General features: G+C 37.2%; 1 protein-coding gene across 1 annotated transcript in view; it reads right to left on the reverse strand.

The window, feature by feature from the left end:
• Window positions 1–24,233, reverse strand: part of LOC122814897 — a 197,361-nt gene that overhangs the window by 132,645 nt on the left and 40,483 nt on the right. Inside the window, exon 2 of the mRNA XM_044087162.1 lies at window positions 15,618–15,902. Within this exon, the coding sequence (XP_043943097.1) occupies window positions 15,618–15,902 (285 nt within the window). The remainder of the gene's footprint in view (window positions 1–15,617; window positions 15,903–24,233) is intronic.

Here is a 24,233-nt window from a genome sequence, read left to right on the forward strand (position 1 = left end):
CACTTTAATATTTTGTTTGAAAAGAGGCAATGAAGTTATCTTTGTTATGCTAGTGGGTAACAAATTCCATTTTGTCCCTATAGCATTGGTAAATAGAGAGTCACCAGCATTATTATTTGATTTTATTGAACTTGTCAGAAGTTTACTGGAAGAGCGAGAGAGTTGAGATTTTTATAGGGATTATGAGTTGTGAGAGTATGGGGTATTATTAGGTTGGTATAGTATTTTATGGGCAGTACAGAGTTGATGGATTAAAAGATAGTTCTGAAACTCTGGCCAGCCTAGAAGTTTTAAGTTAAGACAGTGATGAGTTTTATAGCAGGTTGCCAGTTTGTTAAGGTTGTTTTGAGGTTAGTGAAGATATATAGAAGAGTTGAAATAAGATGAGCTTGTTCTAGTAGATGGTGTAAGAAATGGTCTAATTCGATATAAGGATCCTATCTTTCTGTTAACTAGTTTTATAGAGTTGTTAATGAATGAGAGATTATTGTCAATTGTAATACCTAAAAATTTAGTTGAAGTGTCGGGTAAGATAACAGTGGCGCTGTTTGAAGAGGTGGAGAAATGTAAGGGGGAGGTTCTAGATGTGGGAGTAAAAATTTTTTTTGGCATTTAGTAAGAGGAAACGACTAGAGAACCATGTTTCTACTGTACTGAACACTTTTTGGGTGAGAGAGATAAGTTCTGGGGTAGACGGAGCTGAGCAGATGAGTGTAGAATCATCAGCATATTGAATGCAGGTTGCTTGAGGGATTATTGTTTGAAGATCATTAATGAAGAGGGAGAAGAGAAGTGGACCAAGAATAGAGCCTTGAGGAAAGAGAAGAAGTGTGGTTATCCCAAAGAACAGCTTGTTTTCTATTTGTGAGGTAAGATTTAAACCATTTAATGACTGGGGCATCAAACGAGAGGGATTCAAGAGTATTAAGTAATAAGGGGTGGTTTACCATATCGAATGCTTTGGAGAGGTCAATGAAGAGGGCAGAAGAGAGTAAGTTGTTGTTTCGGTTCTGGTTTATAGTCTCTACAAAAGAAAGCAGGGCAGTGGTAGTACTGTGATGTGGTCTAAAGCCATGTTGGCAGTTTGCTATTAAGTTATGCTTTGAGAGATATTGTACAAGTTGAAGGTGGATACACTTTTCCATAATCTTGGACAAAGGTGAGAGGAGAGCAATAGGCCTATAGTTGGAGTAGTCAGTTGAGTTTCCACCTTTGTGAAGTGGGATTATATGAGATACCTTCCAAACTTCAGGGATGATTCCTTCCCTAATTGTCCTATTTATAAGAATAGATATAGGATATGCAATAACCTTAGCAGCCTTTTGAAGAAAAAATTATTAAGATGGGTTTGTTGTAGTTCAATATAGAATTTCTTTGTCAGCTATAACTGCTTTTTAGTTAGATTTTTGCTGGAAGAGTAGGAGATCTGTATTATTTCTAGCCCAGACTTTATTCCTAGTGAGAATAAGCTGTTTGGTTTCATGGGCATTCTAATAGTCATGTATGTCAAGAATGGATAAAATATTTTGTTAAAATGTAGTACTGCATTTTTCCAGTTACATGCACTGAGTTCAGCTTGAAATAGGTCAGGATTAAAATGTTTGATGGTACGTATTTTTCTAGTAATGTGGGGATTTGGACAGTCAGTTTTTCTCTTGTTATAAAAGTTAAAGAGTGGTCACTAACATCGTCTGGAAAGGTTCCTACTTTGTAATCAGTTTTTAGTCTGTTTATAAGTATCCAGTCTAAAATGCTTTCTCTATTAGTATGTTTATTGAGCCTAGTAGTCAAGGTAATGGTTTGGGTGAAACCGTGAAGGTTAATATGAGATGAAGGATTTTCTGCATTAATGCTATTCCAGTCTATGTTCAGGTTATAATAATAATCATAATGATATTTATAATCTGAGACTAGCATTTTGGTATAAATGTAGATCCTGCATCCTCATGAGGAGTCTGTGTCACTTCAGTGAAAATTCAGTTCAGTGAATGGCATTTTTGGTTCACTTACATTGATCATACCATTTGTCGAACTGTTTATACTGAGATCACAGTACAGTGACAATCAGGAAATTTGCCCTTTCTCCAGTGTGGTATAATCTCGGAATTAGTACAGATAATTAGTGGGGAGTGCGAGGGGCTGTGAGTGGATTTTGATGAACACCATTTCCGATGAAATGCCATTCGCTGAACTATCACTTTACTGAAGTCATATAGATCCCCTCGTGAGAGCTGTCTACTGCTTGCCTGATATACTTAAAATATTGCCCTAGGTGTTACTGATTCTTATAAAATAGGAAAGTGTGAAGTTATAAAAGTATATACTTATTGTATTAGGAGAAAGTCTCCCCTATCATAAACAGTACAGCAGGTACTGAAGGTTTGTTGCTGATGTGGAATATACAGTGCTGCCCACTGTAAGTTTTATGCGGGTCATACTCAAGTTTAACTATGTCTACAGGTGTGTTACTACAACTGGTAAAACTGAGCTATTACAATGTATTTGTCGATTTTACATCATGTCAGTAAAGTATGATCATACTAAATTCACCCCAGACATATCTCAAAGAGAATCAGGCACAAATCCATAAATAATTAGGGGGACTTTTAAAATATTACTACTATTAACACTGATACATTTTCTGAAGTCAAATGACTGACTAGTAAATAGTGCATTTGAGATTGTGATTTAAAATGTCAAGACAGCACTGTGCATCTGTACAGCTATGCTTCTACCATAACACTTCAAGTATCACGCAAAGATACTATTTCAGTCCAGTGTTCTCCATTATCACCAAAAATCCTATCAGCAGTAGGTTTACTTCACCTTATGTGCTAATTTCTGAGGGAAGGTTTGAACACATCACTGCCTTTGGGCATGAAACTGCCATTTCCAAGTAAACAAGGGCAAGTGTAGAACCTACTAACTTATATGTTTTAGTGTGTGAACATTTTGCCTTACTTGACAGTGACCAGAATTCATAAAAAGTAATATCCCGTGATGATAAGGTAAAGCTTCTTTTATCATACTGCAATGTAGTAGCCAGAAGGAATTCATAAAGCCCCTGTTCTGTAAACTATCATGCATTACATAAAGATGAAAAAGTCACACATCTTTTTTTGCAGGAAAACGTGGTATAGTACAGCAGTATCACAGTGCCATACCAAACCCAGCTCCCTAACCGCAAAACATAAAATATCATAGCTCTGACATCAACCGTATGTCATAATATAATGTCACACAGTAAACTGCTGTGATCCAGCTGCACCAAAATTCCTACCTATCGGGGTATGCTGTACCTTTCCACTCATATCACAGCAATATTTGCTGTGCTTCTTAATGTCTTTGTTGGCAGACCCATGCATCATGTTACTGTATCTGATTGTCTTCCCTCTGCTGCCACTGTGCATTTATGCGTGGCATGTACAATATGTATGCATGCCTTGGTAACTCATTGGAATGCTAATGCCATTTAAATGAGTTGCATAAGCAGTTCACTTGTGAATCAATTGGTTATGTTGTCTAAGGTATAACATATCCAAATAAATCAGCATAGTGTTGAGAGCAGTTTTTCACTGACACAAGTATTTTTGGCTAAATAAGTTGGAATAAATGATTGAAGTGTGTTTTGTCCTAGACCTAAGCTTCATTTCCAACTTAGGCAACGTGTGTGTGTCAGTGTTGGGGTGGGGGTACCTAAGACCTGACCATGTTATACTTCCAACTCAGGAAACGGATGTGGGCAGAAGAACTATAGTAAAACAAGTACATGACTTCTTACTTGCAAGTAGTACACCGCGGTGTTATTAGGTATTAGCATACCTAAAACTGCACCTAAGTGGTGATAGTTGGCTTTGTTTTTTCTTCAGTTTATTTTTATTTGACATTGGTTTACCAGGGATGTCTGATTGGGCTGGTAGCCCATTTTCAGTGGAGGCCCGGGGAGAAAAGCTCCATGTACAGAAAATAACCAGATTACTTTAAATATTTACAAAACTGATTAGTATCATGTACACAGGGTAATTCATAGGTTCATCTTTACATATTTTACATGCAAATATACATTGATTTTCTAATATATGAGAAAAAAATAACACACACATCCTATAAAATGATTTCTGAAGACAATACTGGGGAATGGATTTTTTTCTTCCCATATCAGTACTGGGAAGATAACATTGAGGAGAAGGAGAATTTACATAGGCTAACTACTTCTGTGACTATTTACATAGGCTAACTACTTCTGTGACTATTTAAATAGGTTAACTACTTCTGTGACTATTTACATAGGCTAACTACTTCTGTGACTATTTGAATAGGCTAACTACTTCTGTGACTATTTACATAGGTTAACTACTTCTGTACCTATTTGAATAGGCTAACTACTTCTGTGACTATTTACATAGGCTAACTACTTCTGTGACTATTTACATAGGCTAACTACTTCTGTGACTATTTACATAGGTTAACTACTTCTGTACCTATTTGAATAGGCTAACTACTTCTGTGACTATTTACATAGGCTAACTACTTCTGTGACTATTTACATAGGCTAACTACTTCTGTGACTATTTACATAGGTTAACTACTTCTGTACCTATTTGAATAGGCTAACTACTTCTGTGACTATTTACATAGGCTAACTACTTCTGTGACTATTTACATAGGGTAACTACTTCTGTGACTATTTACATAGGTTAACTACTTCTGTACCTATTTGAATAGGCTAACTACTTCTGTGACTATTTACATAGGCTAACTACTTCTGTGACTATTTACATAGGTTAACTACTTCTGTACCTATTTGAATAGGCTAACTACTTCTGTGACTATTTACATAGGTTAACTACTTCTGTACCTATTTGAATAGGCTAACTACTTCTGTGACTATTTACATAGGCTAACTACTTCTGTGACTATTTACATAGGTTAACTACTTCTGTACCTATTTGAATAGGCTAACTACTTCTGTGACTATTTACATAGGCTAACTACTTCTGTGACTATTTACATAGGTTAACTACTTCTGTACCTATTTGAATAGGCTAACTACTTCTGTGACTATTTACATAGGCTAACTACTTCTGTGACTATTTACATAGGTTAACTACTTCTGTACCTATTTGAATAGGCTAACTACTTCTGTGACTATTTACATAGGTTAACTACTTCTGTACCTATTTGAATAGGCTAACTACTTCTGTGACTATTTACATAGGCTAACTACTTCTGTGACTATTTACATAGGTTAACTACTTCTGTACCTATTTGAATAGGCTAACTACTTCTGTGACTATTTGAATAGGTTAACTACTTCTGTGACTATTTGAATAGGTTAACTACTTCTGTGACTATTTGAATAGGCTAACTACTTCTGTGACTATTTACATAGGTTAACTACTTCTGTGACTATTTGCATAGGTTAACTACTTCTGTGACTATTTGAATAGGCTATGTACTTCTGTGACTATTTACATAGGCTAACTACATCTGTGACTATTTGAATAGGTTAACTACTTCTGTGACTATTTGAATAGGTTAACTACTTCTGTGACTATTTGCATAGGTTAACTACTTCTGTGACTATTTGAATAGGCTATGTACTTCTGTGACTATTTACATAGGTTAACTACTTCTGTGACTATTTGAATAGGTTAACTACTTCTGTGACTATTTACATAGGTTAACTACTTCTGTGACTATTTGAATAGGTTAACTACTTCTGTGACTATTTGCATAAGTTAACTACTTCTGTGACTCTTTGAATAGGTTAACTACTTCTGTGACTATTTGAATAGGTTAACTACTTCTGTGACTATTTGAATAGGTTAACTACTTTTCTGACTACAGCTAGAAGGAGGTAAGAGGGAGGTCACTTTGTGTTACACTGCTTCTGTGGATATTATGGCTGATAGGCAGCAGACAGGGGGTTCCCCCAGACATAAACATTCACTGAAGTTCTTACAAGGGAAGTGGTAAAGGGTAGATAATTGACTGTCTTTGTTTGAGTCTGATTTTGTTTTTATTTATATTTTATTTCAAGACAAAGTTACCATCAATCAGTGAAAAGTCAAGCAGAAATCACATGACATGTTGTAAGCAATGCCTACAAACTCCAAGCATAAATCCAAGGCATGTTACTCAGTAATACATACACACCCAGGCATGAATCACAACACACTACCAAGTAATAATCCAGGCATGAATTACAACACGTTACCCATTAAGACATACAAAAATCATTCACAGGGTAAGTTGCACCCTCAGTGATGTACATTATGAGACAATCAATATACTTTTATACAAAAAAAATCCTTGCATGAATTGTAATATTACCAAGTAATACAAACAAATTCAGACATGCCTCACAAGACATATTAGCCAGTAATGCATACAAAATCAAGACAATCAGAAGACATAATGCCAAGTAATACATACACAATCCAGGCATGATTCCAAGACTTTACCCAGGATACATGCAAATGTCATACATTAAGCATGTCATACCATCAATGGTGAACATTACATGGCAATAAGCATACTGTTACACAAAATATCCACCATGAGCCACAAGGCATGTTACACAGTAATAGATACAAATATCATGCACTATGGCATGTCCTCAGTGATGTATGCTGTGTGACACTGAGGATAGTTTTATAGAAGAAATCCAGGCATGAATCATAAGACATGTTACATAGCGATACATACAAAATCTAGACATGAATCACAGGACATGTCATTCAGTAGTACATGCAACATGTAGGCATGAAACACAAGGCATGTTACCCAACAGTACATACAAAATCCAGGCATGATTCAAAGGGCATGTAACCCAGTGATACGAACAAGATCAAGAAATGAAGAATAAGTCACATATGTCATGTTTTGTACCTGCATTTGTAGAATGTTATTTACTGTAAATATTACTGCATGTTGTGGAGTTTTTCTCCCCGGGCCTCCACTGAAAATGGACGTATATCCAGTTGCACTAGCCCGGTCAAGAAATGTAAAATAAAAAATAAATAAATAAATGTGACACTGAAGCTACCTTTAAACAAAAAAATCCAGGTGTGAATCACAAGTCACGTTGCCCAGTAATATATACAAAATCCAGACATAATTCCAAAACATATTAGTCAATAATATATATAAATGTCAAGCACTAAGTATGTCGTACATTCAAAGACTTGCATCACATGACACAGACAATACTTTTACAGAAAATATACAGGCACTTATCACAAAACATTTTACCCAGTAATATATACAAAATCCAGACATGATTCACAAGACAAAGTCAAAATCAAACTTTATTATCATTCAATCTGCACCATAGTGTAGCTGAATGAAATTGTGTTGCTTTGTTTCCAGTGCAAAGACATATATACAGAAAAAAATATTGTAAAAGAAAATGATTTGACATCACAAAAAAGCAAGACATAAAAATATAAATAGAACAACATATAGATATTGCACAGTGTATATTGCACTCTCTTGGATTTCTCTTATCAGGGTACAGGTAAGAACAGACAGTTAGAATTACACATTCAATATGGACATTGACTATCTATATCACACTCATATGAACTGTGCAAAATTAGTGAAATTACTATTCCTGATCAGGCAAATGTATACATTCTTAGGTGATGGGGGGTATTGATGGAGTTGTGTTTCTTCTAGTTCACCTGTCGGCAGAGTTTAATGGTCTAATGGATAAGGGGAAAAAAGTGTTGTTTAGCCTCAAAGTCTTGCAATGCATTCTTCTGTATCTTCTACCCGAGGATAGGTAGGAGAACATGATATTTGCAGAATGGGTAAGGTCATTGATTATCTCTCTGGCTTTTCCTATGCAGAGAGTCTCATGCAAGTCTTCCAAAGGTGTAAGTGAAAAAGCAATGATTTTCTCTGTTCCCTTTACAACTCACCCGAGAGGTCTATGGTCAGAGGCATTACAGTTCCCATACCTGACTATGATGCTGTTGGTTAGGATGCTCTCGATGGTGCCCCTATAGAATGTTTGGAGGATGGACTGGGATAAGTTTGCAGTTTCCCATTTCCTTAAGAAGTGCAATCTTTGCTCTGCTTTTTTGACAGTGTAATTAGTATGCTCTGTCTAGGACAAGTCCTCTGAGATGTGTATTCCCAGAAATTTTGTGCTCTTTATGATCTTCCTGACATCTTCTGAAGTCTAAAATCAGTTCTTTGGTTTTGATGACATTTAACGCTGAGTTGTTGCTATCACACCAGCCTATCAGATGCTCCACCTTGCTTCTGTAGGCTATTTCCTCTCAGTTTCTGATTAGACATTTGATCTTTGTATCATCTGTGAATTTGATGATTTTATTGGACTCCTGCCTGGCCGTGCAGCCATGTGTCAACAAGATGAATACTAAAGGACTCAAGACAGATCCCTGCAGTACCCCCATGTTCAGGGCTATGCTTCCAGAACTGTTGTTGCATAGACAAAACTTTTGAGGCCTGGCCATGAGGAAACATAGGATCCAATTGCATAACAGAGTATTGATGCCCAGCTGTACTAGTTTCTTTACTAGATTCTGAGGGTTGACAGTGTTGAAGGCGGAACTGAAGTCAATCAATAGCATTCTGGCATAGCAGTTCTTGCCTTCCAAGTGGGTCAAGGTTTCACGGAATGCTTGAGATATGGCATCTGCTGTGCAGCAGTTCGGCCTATATGGAAACTGCAGTGTGTCCGAAGTTGCTGGTATGCTTGACATTATGTGGTTTTTAATCAGCCTTTTGAAAAACGTTGTGATGCCCCAGCACTGGCTCAGTAATCAAGGAGCCTCAATCCTCATCACTGGCAACAGCTAGGGGATGTGCACACTGGATGGATGACAAGTACATACACACAGTAAAGTGCAATTTCACTTAAGAGTACACAGAGATCACAGTCAGTCCGGGGCTGGTTTCTCCCTCTTGCTCCAGATCCCCAATAAGACTCCCCACTGGCACAGCTTAAGGGTGAATTCTCAGCTGAATGGCCAAGCCAAAACCTCCAGCACCCTCTCTGTCCAACCAGTGCTTCATGTCCCTACCCAAGTAGCTGACACACACACACACACACACACACACACACACACACACACACACACACACACACACACACTTTGAGATTTCAGTGATATAAAAACACACATACCTGGGAAAGGCTGGCAGAGGTTTACTAGCTATGCTCTCTTTTGCCCAGACTATAAGGTAGCTCCAGCTGTCACCAGCTACCCTTATCAGCTACTATAAGGTCCTTAACAAAGGGTGTTCAATCCAAGGCATGCAAGGCTATTTAGGAGTGGCCTGTACTGTGTCACCAAACACATATGCAAGTACACCAACAGCTTAAATATGTCTCACAAATAGCATCCACAAAGACAGGTTTAAATTTATTTAAAAAAAATAATAAAAGAACAAGACAATACTCAGTCAATCAACACAGTAACGTCAGAGTTCAAAATCACAGGAAATATTTTAAAACAACATTTCAAGACATTCTCAAATAAATACATAAAACATCTAAACTAATATTTACTATATTCCTATCTATACCTAAAAGAGATACTATGCCCTAAATCTTACTTACAGCGAGGCAAGTGCAGATGGTGATGATAACTGGATGTTCTTGCTAGGTCGAAGACAAAATACAAAATGCACAGTCTCTCTCTCTCTGAGAGAGTTCTTAAATTAATATCAAATTTTACTGCTGGGTTAGCTTGGGTGACATCACTTTTTGTCACCTGACTTTAATTTCCAAGATAACTCCCCAGTGTCCAGCATTTAACATTTCTGTGTGAAAAATATATATTTCTCAGATCTTTGCAGATCTTTGGAAGTCATAAAACAATAAAACACTTTTACATTTTAAACCTAGTAATTACTTTTCTCAAAGACAATACAAAAACTTCTAGCTCTAGACATTGTGTCTGCTAAACTGAAACTGAGAGATAGCTTCTCTTGTTTATGGCCCAGCTATAAAGTAACTTAACCTCAACTATTAAGTTTTGGAGGTTAACCCTTTTATGTTCTAGTTTTTACCATTACAACATACGTTTGCACAGGTATATAGTTTATATGCATTTCTGGTTCTAAGTCAGCAGGGCATGCTGTGGTTATATTTTAGCTCATAACATACAGTTCTATATAAAACATATCAATATTCACAAATGACATAGAATTATTTTAAAAATTACAGATAGCTGGGCTGGCATGATTTCTGTATATCATACACTTCATCACCTTCTAAGTCATAGCAACTGGTCCGTAGTCATTTAGGCTTGTTTGGTGTGATTTCTTGGATAAAGGGTTAATGGTTATCTTCTTAAAGCACCTTCGTACACTGGCTAGTTGCAGAAGTGTAGAAAAATGCCCATGAGCACCGATGCCAATTCTGGTGTACAGTCCTTCAGTACCCTGCCCATGATGTTTTCAGGGCCAGCTGCTTTTCTTGGATTGACACTTCTCAAGGTTTTTAGGACATCTATTGTGTTTAGGTGCAACACTGCTTCATCTTTACTGACAGCGAGTTTATTTGTCACCATTTTGTTATCTACGTCAAACCTGATGAATAAGTTATTCAGCTCATCCAAGAACTCAGTGCTGTCATCACAAGAGGCTGATGCAGGTTTCTAGTCAGTTATGGTCTTTATGCCTCTCCATAGGTGTCTGGTATCTCAGGAATACAGTGCTGTCATCACAAGAGGCTAATGCAGGCTTGTAGTCAGTTATGGTCTGTATGCCTCTCCATAGGCATCTGGTATTTCAGGAATACAGTGCTGTTATCACAAGAGGCTGATGCAGATTTGTAGTCAGTTATGGTCTGTATGCCTTTCCATAGGCATCTGGTATCCCAGGAATACAGTGCTGTTATCACAAGAGTATGATGCAGGTTTGTAGTTGGTTATGGTTTGTATACCTCTACATATGTGTCTAGAATAATTTTGATCACTGAAGTGACCCTGGATCTTTGTACAATAGGTTCTCTTTGCTTCCTTTATACCTTTATTCAGTTTGCCTCTGACTGCTTTTAGGGCTTCCATGTCCTTGGATCTGAATGCTGCATTTTATGCCTTTAAGCGGTCCTACACCTCACTGGTTAAGCATGGCTTTTCGTTCACTCATATGGTGATGCACTTAGTGGTAGTTACTTCATCTAAACATTTTGAGATTTAAGCTATAATTGACTCTGTATATGCTTCCAGATCAATTTAGTTGTTTGACAGGGCTGCATCCTTAAAAACTGACCAGTCCATACACTTGAAGCAGTCAAGCAGTCATGTAGGGCTGACACAGCTCCCTGAGGCCATAGCCTTATTTGTTTCCTTGTTGTTTCACCAGATTTTAGTAGTGGCTTATATGCAGGAGCCAGCATGATTGCAAGATGATCAGAGTTTTCAAGATGTGGATATCGTGCCACCTTATATGCCTGCTTTATGTTGGTGTATACCTTATCCTATGTATTTACACCCCTTGTGGCAAAATTCACATGTTGATGGTAGTGGGGTAGTACCATCTTTACATTGGTCCCCTGCAATTATCCATACAAACTCACTTATAGACTGATGAAGAGTAGACAATGCTTCATTGGTGCTCACCCTGGGTGGAATATAGACTGCTGTAATGCATACTCCATTAAACTCTCTAAGCAGGTAGTATGGCCTGCATTTTACAGACAGGAATTCAGTATTCTCTGAGGAGAAAGAGGTAATCACTTCACAGTTACTACACCAGCTGTTGTTCACATATATGCATACTCCCCCTCCTTGAGATCTGCCACAGAGTAATTGATTTCTATTAGCTCTGAATAAAGCCATTCCCTCTACATTTACTGTGCTGTCATTGATATTGGGATTTAGCCACATTTCAGTAAACACAAATAAACAACTGTTTATCACTTTGTTTTATGAAGACAGTTCCAGCCTTAAGTAATCTATCGTACTTTCTAGTGAGTGTTAATTAGCCAGAAGTATGGAAGGCAGTGCAGGCCTGTGAGGATTAGCTTCTAATCTGTTAGTAATTCCCACTCTGGTTCTTGTTTTTCTCGATCTTGCACATCTTTTCCTTTGTAAGTGTTTTCCAGGAGTGATAAATATACTATTATCCAGATGTTCACATTCTTGGCCATGTTCTAGCAAAATGTCCAGCTTTAGGAGTTCCTGTAGTATGTTCGGCCTTACAGGCCCCTCTACTAGTAGCTCATCATACAGACAGCATAGTGCATTTGTAGATCTAATTTCAAGCAGATTCACTGCATTGTAGCTTGTCATGACATGTAACCCAGTCATACAAACAAAATCAAGGCATGAAGAATAAGGCATGCATGTTATGTGACACTGAAGCTACTTTTATACAAAAAAATCCAGGCGTAAATTGCAAGTCACATTACACAGTAATACATGCAAAATCCAGACAGAACTCCAAAAGATATTTGCCAGTCATACATACAAAAGGCAAGCACTAAGTATGTCATACCTTCAGAGACATACATCACGTGACGCAGACAGTAGTTTTATACAAAATATTCAGGCACGTATCACAAGACATTTTACCCAGTAATACATACAAAATTCAGATGTGATTCACAAGACATGCAACTGAGTGATATATGCAAACTCCAGACATGAAGCCTAAAGCATGTACATTACATGACACTGAGGATATTTTCATGCAAAAAACTCCTGGCATGAATTGCAAGGCATACTACCCAGTAATACATACAAAACACAGGCATGAATCACAAGAAATGTTACCTATAATACGTACAAATGTCATACACTGAGTGCATCATATCCACAGTGGTGTGCATTACATGACACTGAGAATAAATTTGTACAGAAATCCAGACACGAACCATAAGATATTTTGCCCAGTAATCTATGCAGTTATCATACACTGACTATGTCATGTCCTCAGTGTTGTATGCTATATGACAGCGAGGGTACTTTTGTACAAAAAATCCACTAAGGAATAATAAGACACATTGTCCAATAACACATAGAAAATCTGGGCATACATCTCTACCTATATTACTCAGTAGTACATACAAAATGTAGATATGATTACATGATGATATGATGACCCCACCTGAATATCATCCCCCTTACCTCTCCCTTAACTGCTGAGTCCCCCATCTTACTACCTTACCTGCTGAGTAACTTAAGCTTCTGATAACACTTCCATCTCCACTAACTGCCCTCCTACCAGTCTCTATTCTCAGCTACAACTCAAGACTCTCCTAGTCCCATAATTGCTTCACAATTATAGGACTGTCTTGCTAACTTCTTTATGTCATAAATTGCCTTGACCTCATGTCATCATAATTAGTGCATAACGTTCCTATAGATTTTACTTGTATATTCCTTACTTTGTTTGATTTATTTGTTTATAGCTATGTATAATGACTATATATAACGACTAAACATATTTTCCTCTATTGTTGAATTTTTCACTGTATTGCTAACATTTGTAATTGGAGCTTTTTTTCCTCAGGTCTCTGCTATAAAAGGTAATCCTGCCCAGTCAGACTAACCCGGTTAACAAATGTTGAATAAATAAATAAATGATTCACAAAGTATGTTATCCAGTAGCACATAAAAGCCCAGGCACGACTCACAAGGCAGGTTACTCAGTAATGTGTACAAAATTCAGGCATCTACCACAAGACATGTTATCCAGTGATAAATACAAAACCCAGGCATGAATCATAACATGTGTTACTCAATAATACATATGAAATCCAGGCATGAATAACAATGGCATGTTATCCAGTTGTATATACAAATTTCTGTCTTGAATCTCAAAACATGTTATCAAGTAATGCATAAAAAAATCCATTTATTAATCACAAAACATTAGCATGCACTATGTTGTGTCCTCAGTGATGCGTGTTATTTGACAATGATGATATTTTTATACTAAATACCCAGGCATGAATCACTAGACATAAAACTATCATACACACAAGTGGATTAGTGAAAACACTGCCTTTATGGATACCTGGGAGAACCACTAATTGTGATGAGTGATAGCTGCATACAAAAACACAGATGGAGAATGTAATGCTCCTGTCATGACTTAGGCAGCACTCCCACCACAATGTAAGTTTTTGATAAAACTTTCCCATGTATGCCAGAACTATGCTGTGGTATATTTACGGGCAGCTTCTGATGCTGGATGCTGGACTGTATTCCCTCAACAGAAAATAAATAAATAAAATGTGTGTTTTATTTGTTTTAATTAAAACTGTTGACTTTCCCATTTTAGTCGAATTCCAGTTTCTGTTACAAAAATGGCTTACTTGATAGGACTTTTTTTTAAACAACGCATTAATTAGAAGTGCACCCACAATGGAAAATAAGGCATTTATGCCTTATTACAGGTCCTCCTGCTATTTTGAGGGATGCAGTAATGGCACATCAATAACAGCTGGTCAAGCATCTAGAAGAAGCATTCAGGAGCCAGATCCCATTGGCTAAAGTTGCCTGAAGTGACTGATACATGAGGGAACTTGGATGAAACTATAACATGTTAAATCCAGACATGTGCAAGTATGGGAAAAACTCCCTTTATTGTTTATTTGATGAGAATCAGATAACTGAAGTACACACAGTCAATAAAGTGTCTACAATCAGTGGGTATTAAGGCAGTCTATGGATGAAACTGACTGACCTCTTGTGTCATTAGATCGCAGATAAATAGTCAATGTTTTTTTCTAATACTTCTACAGGACCCTTGTCATCTTCCTTGTTATAGGCTGCCTAAGCTTGGTGACACCCCTTTCTACATTTTGTTGCCTAAGTCTTTTTGCTAAATGACAGTCACAATAATACATTTTAGCTTTTGTGCTCTAGAGTTATTATATAAAAAAAGTTGCTTAACAGCAGTCTTTTTAAACTCATGCATATTTAATTACCATTCATAACAAGATAGGATAGGGTGCTGAGCATCCTGGGAAAGTTTTATTTGCCAAACAGTTCCTATGCCACTGGTCTTAACCCTATGCATTCCCAAATCTTGGCCTATTTTTTGGTTATCATTTTTGTAAGTATATCTAACTATCTTTACAGACATTTGTACATTTAATTTGCTTTATGAGTCTTTTCTTTTCTTCTTGCATTAATTTATGAATATTTTTTCTACTGTTGCTATTTTTATTAAATATTAATAAACCGCACTCAGCAAAAAATTCTCATCCAAACCCTAGTTGACAAATCACCAGCTATGTAAGCATAACCACTTTAAATACAGTGTGCTAATACTGGAGAAACAGGCGTTCTTTTTTGTTTGAAACCAAGTCTGTAAACAGAAACTGCAAGAAGAAATAAATATAATGGATTAAGTATTAGCTGTTAAAATGGAAATGTGCTTGAATTTAATTGGCTCCATCTACAAAGTATGATTTTGAACAAGGTAGTTGACTTACCAGTATTGTGTGGCAATCCTTAAACTGAAGCATTGTTCTCGCGGGTTTGCCCTGCTAATAACTTAAAGAACTGTTTCACTAAACAAATAGTAACATTTAATTTGAAAATAGTAAAAAAAGAATAGTTTTATTATAAAAAGTGCAACATTTAATTTAAAAAGTAGTAAAATGGAGCATGACTTACCTGGCTCAGTGACATTTCTTGTCTGAGTGCCTATTTTACACTGATAGTAATTTTTTTGCAGGTCATAAAGAGATACTTTTAAAGAAGAATACACATAGTAAGGGCTAGCATTTTTTGCTGGAAATACTTCCACTCCTGATGTAACTGGACCACACTTTGTTTGCCAAGAAATTTCAGCAGCTGGGTATATGCGACTGTGGAACAGACAGCCAATAGTTACTTCATTATCTTTCATTGAACTGCAGCAGGGTACAACCGGGAAAACCGATATGCTTGTATCTGTCTCTAAAATGGGAAAATTATTGCATGATTAAATCCTGGTATTTAAGTGATGCTCAAAGAAACAAAAACAACGAAATCATAATATGGACAGTGTGGAAGACCAAATAATGCCTCATATCCATTAGAAAATGTTACTGTCTGAAATATTTCTGTCATAACAAATTAATAAAATATTTATAAATTGTATCATTGCCAAGTGTTCTGCTTAATTTTCCAGTCACTGATGGTGTCATAATACATCAATAACTAAGTACATTCTGAAAGTTCTGCCAGTGTTACTCAGAACAGTTTCACTTGTTTATTAACACAACTTTTTTTTTTTTTTTTATTTAGATTTTACTCACCAGTCAGCCATTTTCAGTGGAAACCAAGGAGAAAACTTACATTGAATGCAATATCATTTTCTAATACAGCAAATTAATTTATATAAATAAAATTATACAATAAATGGAAATTAATAGTCAAAAGCACACATACTCTGATTGGACACCCAGTTAGTGTACCCATTGTAAATCTAGCACTTCCCTATAAAAGTAAGTCTGTCGTTTTGTCTTCTTGAGTGACTGGTTTTCAATTAATAATAAAAAAAATATATATTTAATTTGGCAATGAAAACTTTTATGTGGGACAATGCAAAAATGGGATGAATATAACTGACATTCTTCAAAAGCCTGCACATATGAAACTTATCAGGAATATGATTGATCATACTGCTAGTATACAAAATGTTCCTCATTTTCCTTATATTTTAAATCAATTTTTTGATTTTCTGGTAAATCACTGACAATTTTTACCAACAAATAATGCTAGACATTAGAAAAAAAAACAGAGAAACAGAGAGAATTCATTCCTTTCTGACCCTTTTTTCTTGCACGGATGTGCTGTGCAAACGTAAGGATGCAAGTACAAGTGTGCAGTACATTAGCATGCAGGCCAGCAAGTGGAAGAAACACAAAAGTGCTGTTATACAATGACATTATTTAAAAAAGTAAGGAATTTTATTCTTAAATTTATTATACCTCATACCATGCTTTTCGGCCCCAAAACTTGGACCGAACCACAAAAGGAGGGGGAGTATCGATATTTTTCAAAGATACCCACACCTCCAGGTTGGTGGCAAAGCATGAAGCATCAGAGACTATCCATGTGCAACTAACAGTGGGTAAAACTGCATTCCAGTTTATAGCCTGCTACAGACCACTCTCCCAAACCCAGGAACCCCACTCGGCCTTTCTGAGAACACTGAAAAATATGAAGGTCTCTGCAAACACCATTATATTGGGCGACTTCAACTACCCAAACATAGACTGGGAGCATTACTCTAGCTCCAACCCCCTAGCCTAAAGGTTCCTAGAATTTATAAACTCAAATGCTATGGAACAACTTGTTACCACTCCCACAAGAGGGGAAAACATACTGGACCTGATCATCACCAACATGGGGATTCTTTGCTCCAGACCAGAAGTGTATCCCTCACTGGTAAGATCAGACAATAAACTAATCTCACTGGATAGTCACATCCCGACCCCACCCCCTGCCCAGAAAACCACAGTGAAAAACTTCTCTAAAGCAAATTTCACACTCCTCAAAGCCGAGGTGGAATCCTTCAAAGCCCCCGGTCCTGTGGAAAATGCGGCCCAGACCTCAGAATCCTTTATAAATGCATTCTATGAACACCTTCAGGAATGCATGGATCATGCGATCCCAAATAAAACCAAGACCCAATCCTCCAAAGGCAGACGTCCTGTCTGGTGGACCCCAGCCATAAACAAACTATACAATAGAAGGAGGAAGTTACTAAATGATAGAGCAAAATCCCAAAAAGGGAAGGCATCACTGATCAGTATTAGCAAAAAACTACGGGCACTCATAAAATTGTCTAAGGTCAGCTTCGAGAGAAAATTGCACAGGACACTAAGGATAATCACAAGGCTTTCTTTAGTTATGTTAGGAACCTGGGTGGTAATTCCCAGATATGCTCAGAAATAGTCCAAAATGACAAAAAAATACACTGAAGCCACAGACATTGCCAACATCCTAGCTGACAGGTTCAGCGCAAGCTTCTCCCCCCCTCCCCACCAAAAGGGCAAATATCTATCCCAGCAGAGTGCTGCCCCCATGACATCTCAGATGCTCAGGTAAGAGCCGCCCTCTCCAAAGCAAAAAACATAGCATCAATGGGACCAGACGGTGTCCCAGGCTGCATCCTACATGAACTCCAAGAAGAGCTAAACCCAAACATAAAACTACTGTTCAATCTCAGCCTTACTACAGGATATGTGCCCAAAGAGTGGCGTACAGCAACAGTGGTCCCTCTCCATAAAGGTGGTGCCTCAACGGATCCTAGAAACTATCGCCCACTAAGCCTGACTAGCTTGGTCTGCAAAGCTATGGAAAGGATCATCATGTACCTCATAAATAAAGATATTGGGGACCTACAGACACTGGATCATATCCAGTTCAGCTTTGTTAAGGGCAGATCCTGCCTCTTAAACCTGGTTGATTTCTTTGAAACAGTCACCAAGGCCATTGACGAGGGGGAGGTGGTCCACACAGCCTACCTGGACCTCGCAAAAGCCTTCGATACAATACCCCACTCAGGCATTATAGATAAGCTCACCAGCTTAAATATAAACCCTTATGTCACTAGATGGATTGCAAACTGGCTCAAGGACAGAACCCACATGGTTAGAATTGTCCCACAAGGCTCAGTCCTGGGACCTCTCTTGTTCGGTATATATTTCTCGGAGGTACAGACCAACACGGAAGGACTGTGGCTGACCAAGTTCGCAGATGCCTGCAAACTGGGCATCATAATCGACTCTCCAGCTGACACAAGCATCCTCCAAAAGGGCCTCATAGAAACAGAAAACTGGTGCCAGAGCCATGGCCTCAAGTTAAATGCCAAAAAGTGTATAGTCATCCCCTTTGGCAAAAAAAAAGTGCCCACAAATTACCACATAGGTGATAATCCATTAAGTACAGAAGAAGTAATTAGGGACCTGGGGACCCAAGTTGATAGCAATCTCTCATTTGGCAACCACGTGGCCAAAGTGGTTAGAAAAACATTTTATATAGCCCACCTAATCATGAAGGGATTCACATCTAGATCAGGGGAGGTCATCGTGCCTCTTTACTCATCCCTCATCAGGCCCATAATTGAGTACAATGCCCCTTTCGGGATGTACCTTACCAGACATCTGCAGCAACTGGAAAGACCCCAAAAGTACCTCACCAAGAGGATCAAAGGGCTCAAACAGATGCCATATGCTGCCCGGTTAAATAAACTCCAGCTCTACTCAGTGGCATACCGCCTGCTCAGAGGCAATCTGTGCCTGACGTATAAAGCCATGTCCAACCCGGAATTAATGGACATGCTGCACCTCAGAAAATCCAAATCCCATCAAGCTACGTGCTCGAGAGACTTGAACCTCAGCACTGAAATAAATAGGACATGCTGGAGGGACAGATTCATAACCCAGAGGCTCCCTTCACTCTGGAATAAAATCCCAGTCCAGGTTAGGCAGAGTCCCTCATTGACTCTCTTCAAGAGGAATCTTGATGAGTGGATGGGAGATCATAGGTTTACCCCAGGTATCATTTCTGTGTCACTGTTAGACAGAGGCACAGTATACTAACCTTGAAAAAGGGCATAGCAAAATAAATTTAAAATGGGTGGCGAAAGCCAAACACATTCTGGCTAGGCTTATAAATGCCCTAGGGCAGATAGCCTAGTATGAACCTATGAACCTATGAACCTATAAATAATGTTGTTGTATAATAGCAATAATCCATTCCTGGGTTTTGGTATATCCTGATTTACTAATGTTCTTCTTTGTTTAATCACTTGGGCTTCAGATTTGTAATCAAACTGCTGTAGATTATTGTTCTGTTATAACCTAGGTACTGTGTGCAGGTGTGTGTGTGTGTGTGTGTGTGTGTGTGTGTGTGTGTGTGTGTGTGTGTGTGTGTGTGTGTGTGTGTGTGTGTGTGTGTGTGTGCAGGTGTGTGTCTATACATATATATATATATATATATATATATATATATATATATATATATATATATATATATATATACAGACACACACACACACACATGTTTACCTTGAAGGTGAGAAAGATGTTAGTCTGCTTACTTGTAGTGGAAGTTTGCTACTGAGATGGGGAATATTTTGTGATGTGTTATCTTTTCATGAAGATTTAGTTTCTTCAGCTTGGAATTTGTGAAGGTATTGTTTTTGTGAAGGAATAAAAAGGTAAAGAAGTTACAATCTTTCATGCCATGAAAGACTAAACACAGATCCCTACAGAGGAGTCTATAGGACACTGAGTACATAGAGAAATGGTTACCAGTCTGTCCTGAACAATTAATACTTCTGAGGTCACTGATACTTTAGTTAGAAAACTCTGAGGTCTCTCAACTAGAGTGATATGTTTACACAAATACTCCACATGCCAAAAGGTGTATTATATTCAATAATGTGCTGGTAAGACATGAGGAAATATTAAGACTTCTTTGGAAATTTGATGAGCTTGACAGAGGACTTTCTGGACTATTGGGTAAACATGATGATCAAAATATGAGCAATTTTCAACAGGAGTGTCTAGCTCCTCTGAAACAACTTCTAGTTGAAGGGGCAATCGACCCATATGATATGGGAACATAACATGTTTTGTTTTCTAAAATGAACTACAGTACATTTTTATAAATTTAGTGTAAGACCATTGTCCTTATAGCAGTTGTTAACATGGTATAACTCACCTTGGAAAAATTGTAGGGCAGTGCCATCTACAAACTTAGACAAGCACAGACCAGGAATGCTTGTGTGATGGTGTGAGATGCAGATGATAAATTAGAGATGGTTCAGCACTGAGCCATGTATTGCACCATTGGTGACTTGTTTGCTTTCAAAAGTGACACCCTTGGCTCTAACAACAAAGATTTCTGCCAGACAATCACTTAGTTCTCAACCATACAAGATAAGGACTTATATTCACAGTTATAGTCTGTCAACAATGTCTGCAATGAGAATGGTGTCAAAAGCCATGGCCAGGACAATATATATATACTATATAGACTGTATAGCCACTATAGGCCAGGATAATATATATTGTATACACTGTATGATCACTATAGGCCAGGTCAATATATACTGTACACATTGTATAACCACTATAGGCCAGGTAAATTTATACTGGCTATACTGTGTACCCACTATAGGCCAGGTCAATATGTACTGTATACACTGTATGACCACTACAGGCCAGATCAATATATACTGTATACACTGTATGACCACTGTAGGCCAGGTCAATATATACTGTATACACTGTATGACCACTATATGCCAGTTCAATATATACTGTATACACTGTATGACCAATATAGGCCAGGTCTAAATATATGGTATAAACTGTATGACCAGTATAGGCCAGGTCAATATATACTGTATACACAACCACTATAGGCCTGGTCAGAATATACTGTATGTACTGTATGACCACTATAGGGCAGGTCAATATATATTGTATACAATGTATGACCACTGTATACTGCTTTGGCAAAATTTTCAAAGAAATTGATGATGTTAAAGAGGCAGGACTTTACCTTGACAAAGCTAAGTTGATGAAGATTCACGGATAAAAAGTTTTAATGTCCAGATTAAAGAAGTCTGATATGATACATTCTATAGCTTTACATATGACCGTAGTGAGTTTCACGGGTCTATAGTTGCCAAGGTCCACGGTTATTAGGCCACTATCGTGTAGAATTGTTGCAATGTCTGTTTTCCTGACTTTGGGAATTCAGCCAGTTTATTAAGCCTACATTACAGAGGTTAAGTAGGTTTTGTACTAATGTTACTAAAGTTACTGATAATCAGGCAACCTGGTCTTATCATGGCCCAAAGATGAGATTTTCTTATATATACATACATACAAATATTTCAGGCACAGACAGTAATGCCTTTCTAGCCTGCCAATATATCAAAAACAGTTATTCCTATAATAAGATTCAAGGTTGTTCTTAAAATACCTAAACTAGTGCTTGTCTTAATGTAATTTGATAGTCTATTCCATGCACCAGGTAGTGTCTCTGAGAACCAGTCACTACACCTCTTGTTCCTATATATTCTTCTACAGGTTGTCTGATGATTGTCTACTACTTTTTATAAGCCCAAACATTCCCAGAGGTAGTTGTCTCTAAATGCTCTATATACCTAATTAAAGTCTGTTATATGAGGCACTGTACAAGTTCATATATCTTGGTGGGTCATAATAACTTAAGTTTTTACATCCATGGAGGTCTTTGGTCTATTTTTGCTGTACTCTATCCAGTTTATTCATGCTTGTTTTCTTATAAGGCTTCCATGTTTGTTAATCCATACATAAGTTTTGGTGAAATGTCTTAGTTAAGAAACAATGATTTCATCATTTCAGATTTCCTACACATTATAAATCTTTTGATACAAACTATAGTGCTATAACTATCAATGATATAATTAGATTTATTTGTTTTTAAGAGGGCTGATAGGAGTTGTTTCACAGTAATTAAAGGGATAGCTATGACACTGGAATCTCTGGAATAGTGATAACTGTGGGTGGAATAAAACTTGCTCTAAATTTTTCAGCAAGGACACTAGCTATGGCTTTTGGGTCTGAGTAGATGCATTGTTCTAGACAGGCTCTGAATTTTCTAGGTGTTAATGCTTAACTTCCTGACATAGTCTAAGAAATACCTGTAGTTATTTGTTTGGTTTTAGTAGGTATCTTACACACATGTTCAACTTTGAGCTTCGTAATGATTCCCTTAAGGTGTTTATTTATTTGTTTAAGTGCTCTTAAGGTAGGTAGACTGAGAGCTCTTATAAGCATTTTATACAATTTATTTATATTTATATGAATATTGTTTTGAAATGTCTCAACATACTTGTTATGGAATGCGGACCGTTATATATGATTTATGGATTAAAAGAAAATGAAGAAGAAAAAGAGAAGGGAAGAGATAAAATGGAGGTAAGCATAGGTATAGTTGTAATTTTGTGATCAGTGTTTAAATTAGTAATACAAAACAGGGCTTACAATATTGGAAGGGGGTATTGTCTGACAACTTATGTTAGAGAAAGTCCAAGATGTATACTCTGAAGCAGTAGGAAACATTTTCAGTCCGCCAAACTCTTCAGTCCAAGCTGTTTTTATTCTTCCATCATACAAAGACACAGATTGAGCACTTTCATACCCTAAACTGGGCACTTCAAGTATAGGTGCCACAGGAAGATGTTATAGAACTTTCTATAAAATGCACACATTAAACGGAAAACAAGGGATGTTCCCTCAGTTTGGAAGAAAATTAGCCAAGAGAAGAGTTGCTGGATTTAATAGACATGGACAGATATATTAAGGTCAATGAGAGAAGTAGACTGCAGAAGGTTAATAAAACCCAGAAAGTCAGAAGTTTGATGAAACAAATGAATACAGTAATTAGGACTGTCCATATAGATTCATGTGATATAACAGAAGTAAACAGGATATATTACTGTGCAGCTAAATTAATAACTGATAAAGTTCTACCACAAGAACACAGGCTAGTGAGGGAAAGGAAGGAGAGAAATTGAATACCATCATGGAAATATTGAATAAAGAAAACTATAAAGCAATTAAGACAAGAAGTGTCATTCTTAGAAGACTATAGAAGAGGGAACAGATCAACAAATACTAAAAGAGATAGATGTGATTATAGCAATGCACAGTATTAGAACATACTACGATCTATCATGCACAAATAAACTAAAACAGGTGGAAAAACTTAGAAGATACACAGATAAATATAAAGGAAAAGTACATTTATTGATGACCCAAAGAAGCTTTATAGAAAATTGGGAAATAAGTTAAAAGGAATTGAAAGACTGCCAAAAAAGAGGAAGTAGATACACTTTAATGAAGTATCTATGAAGATCCCGTGGAACATAACAAAGATGCTAAATGGATAGAAAAATTAAAAGAAAGAATAAGAAGTTTAAAGTACAGGATATGAAATGGGATGAAATAACAGCCAGAGAGATTGAAACAAAGTTAAGAAAAACTTCTAACTGGAAAACCCCAGGCCCAGATGCAGTGCCTAACCTTTCGCTTAAAGTATTAACTTCTTTGCACGAGGATCTTGCCATGAGTAAGAACTATTTATATGCACACCCCGAACAGAAAAAACAATGCTCTTACTTAAGAGTGAACCTGCAAGCTACCCTAAAAATTATAGACCAATAACTTGCCTTCCAACAACATATAAACTACATGGAAATTGATGCTGACAGGGTTTATAGTCATTTAAAAGAAA

This window comes from Protopterus annectens, chromosome 11.part0 (genome assembly GCF_019279795.1).
Source record: "Protopterus annectens isolate FY-2018-M chromosome 11.part0, PAN1.0, whole genome shotgun sequence".
NCBI classification, from domain to species: domain Eukaryota; kingdom Metazoa; phylum Chordata; order Ceratodontiformes; family Protopteridae; genus Protopterus; species Protopterus annectens.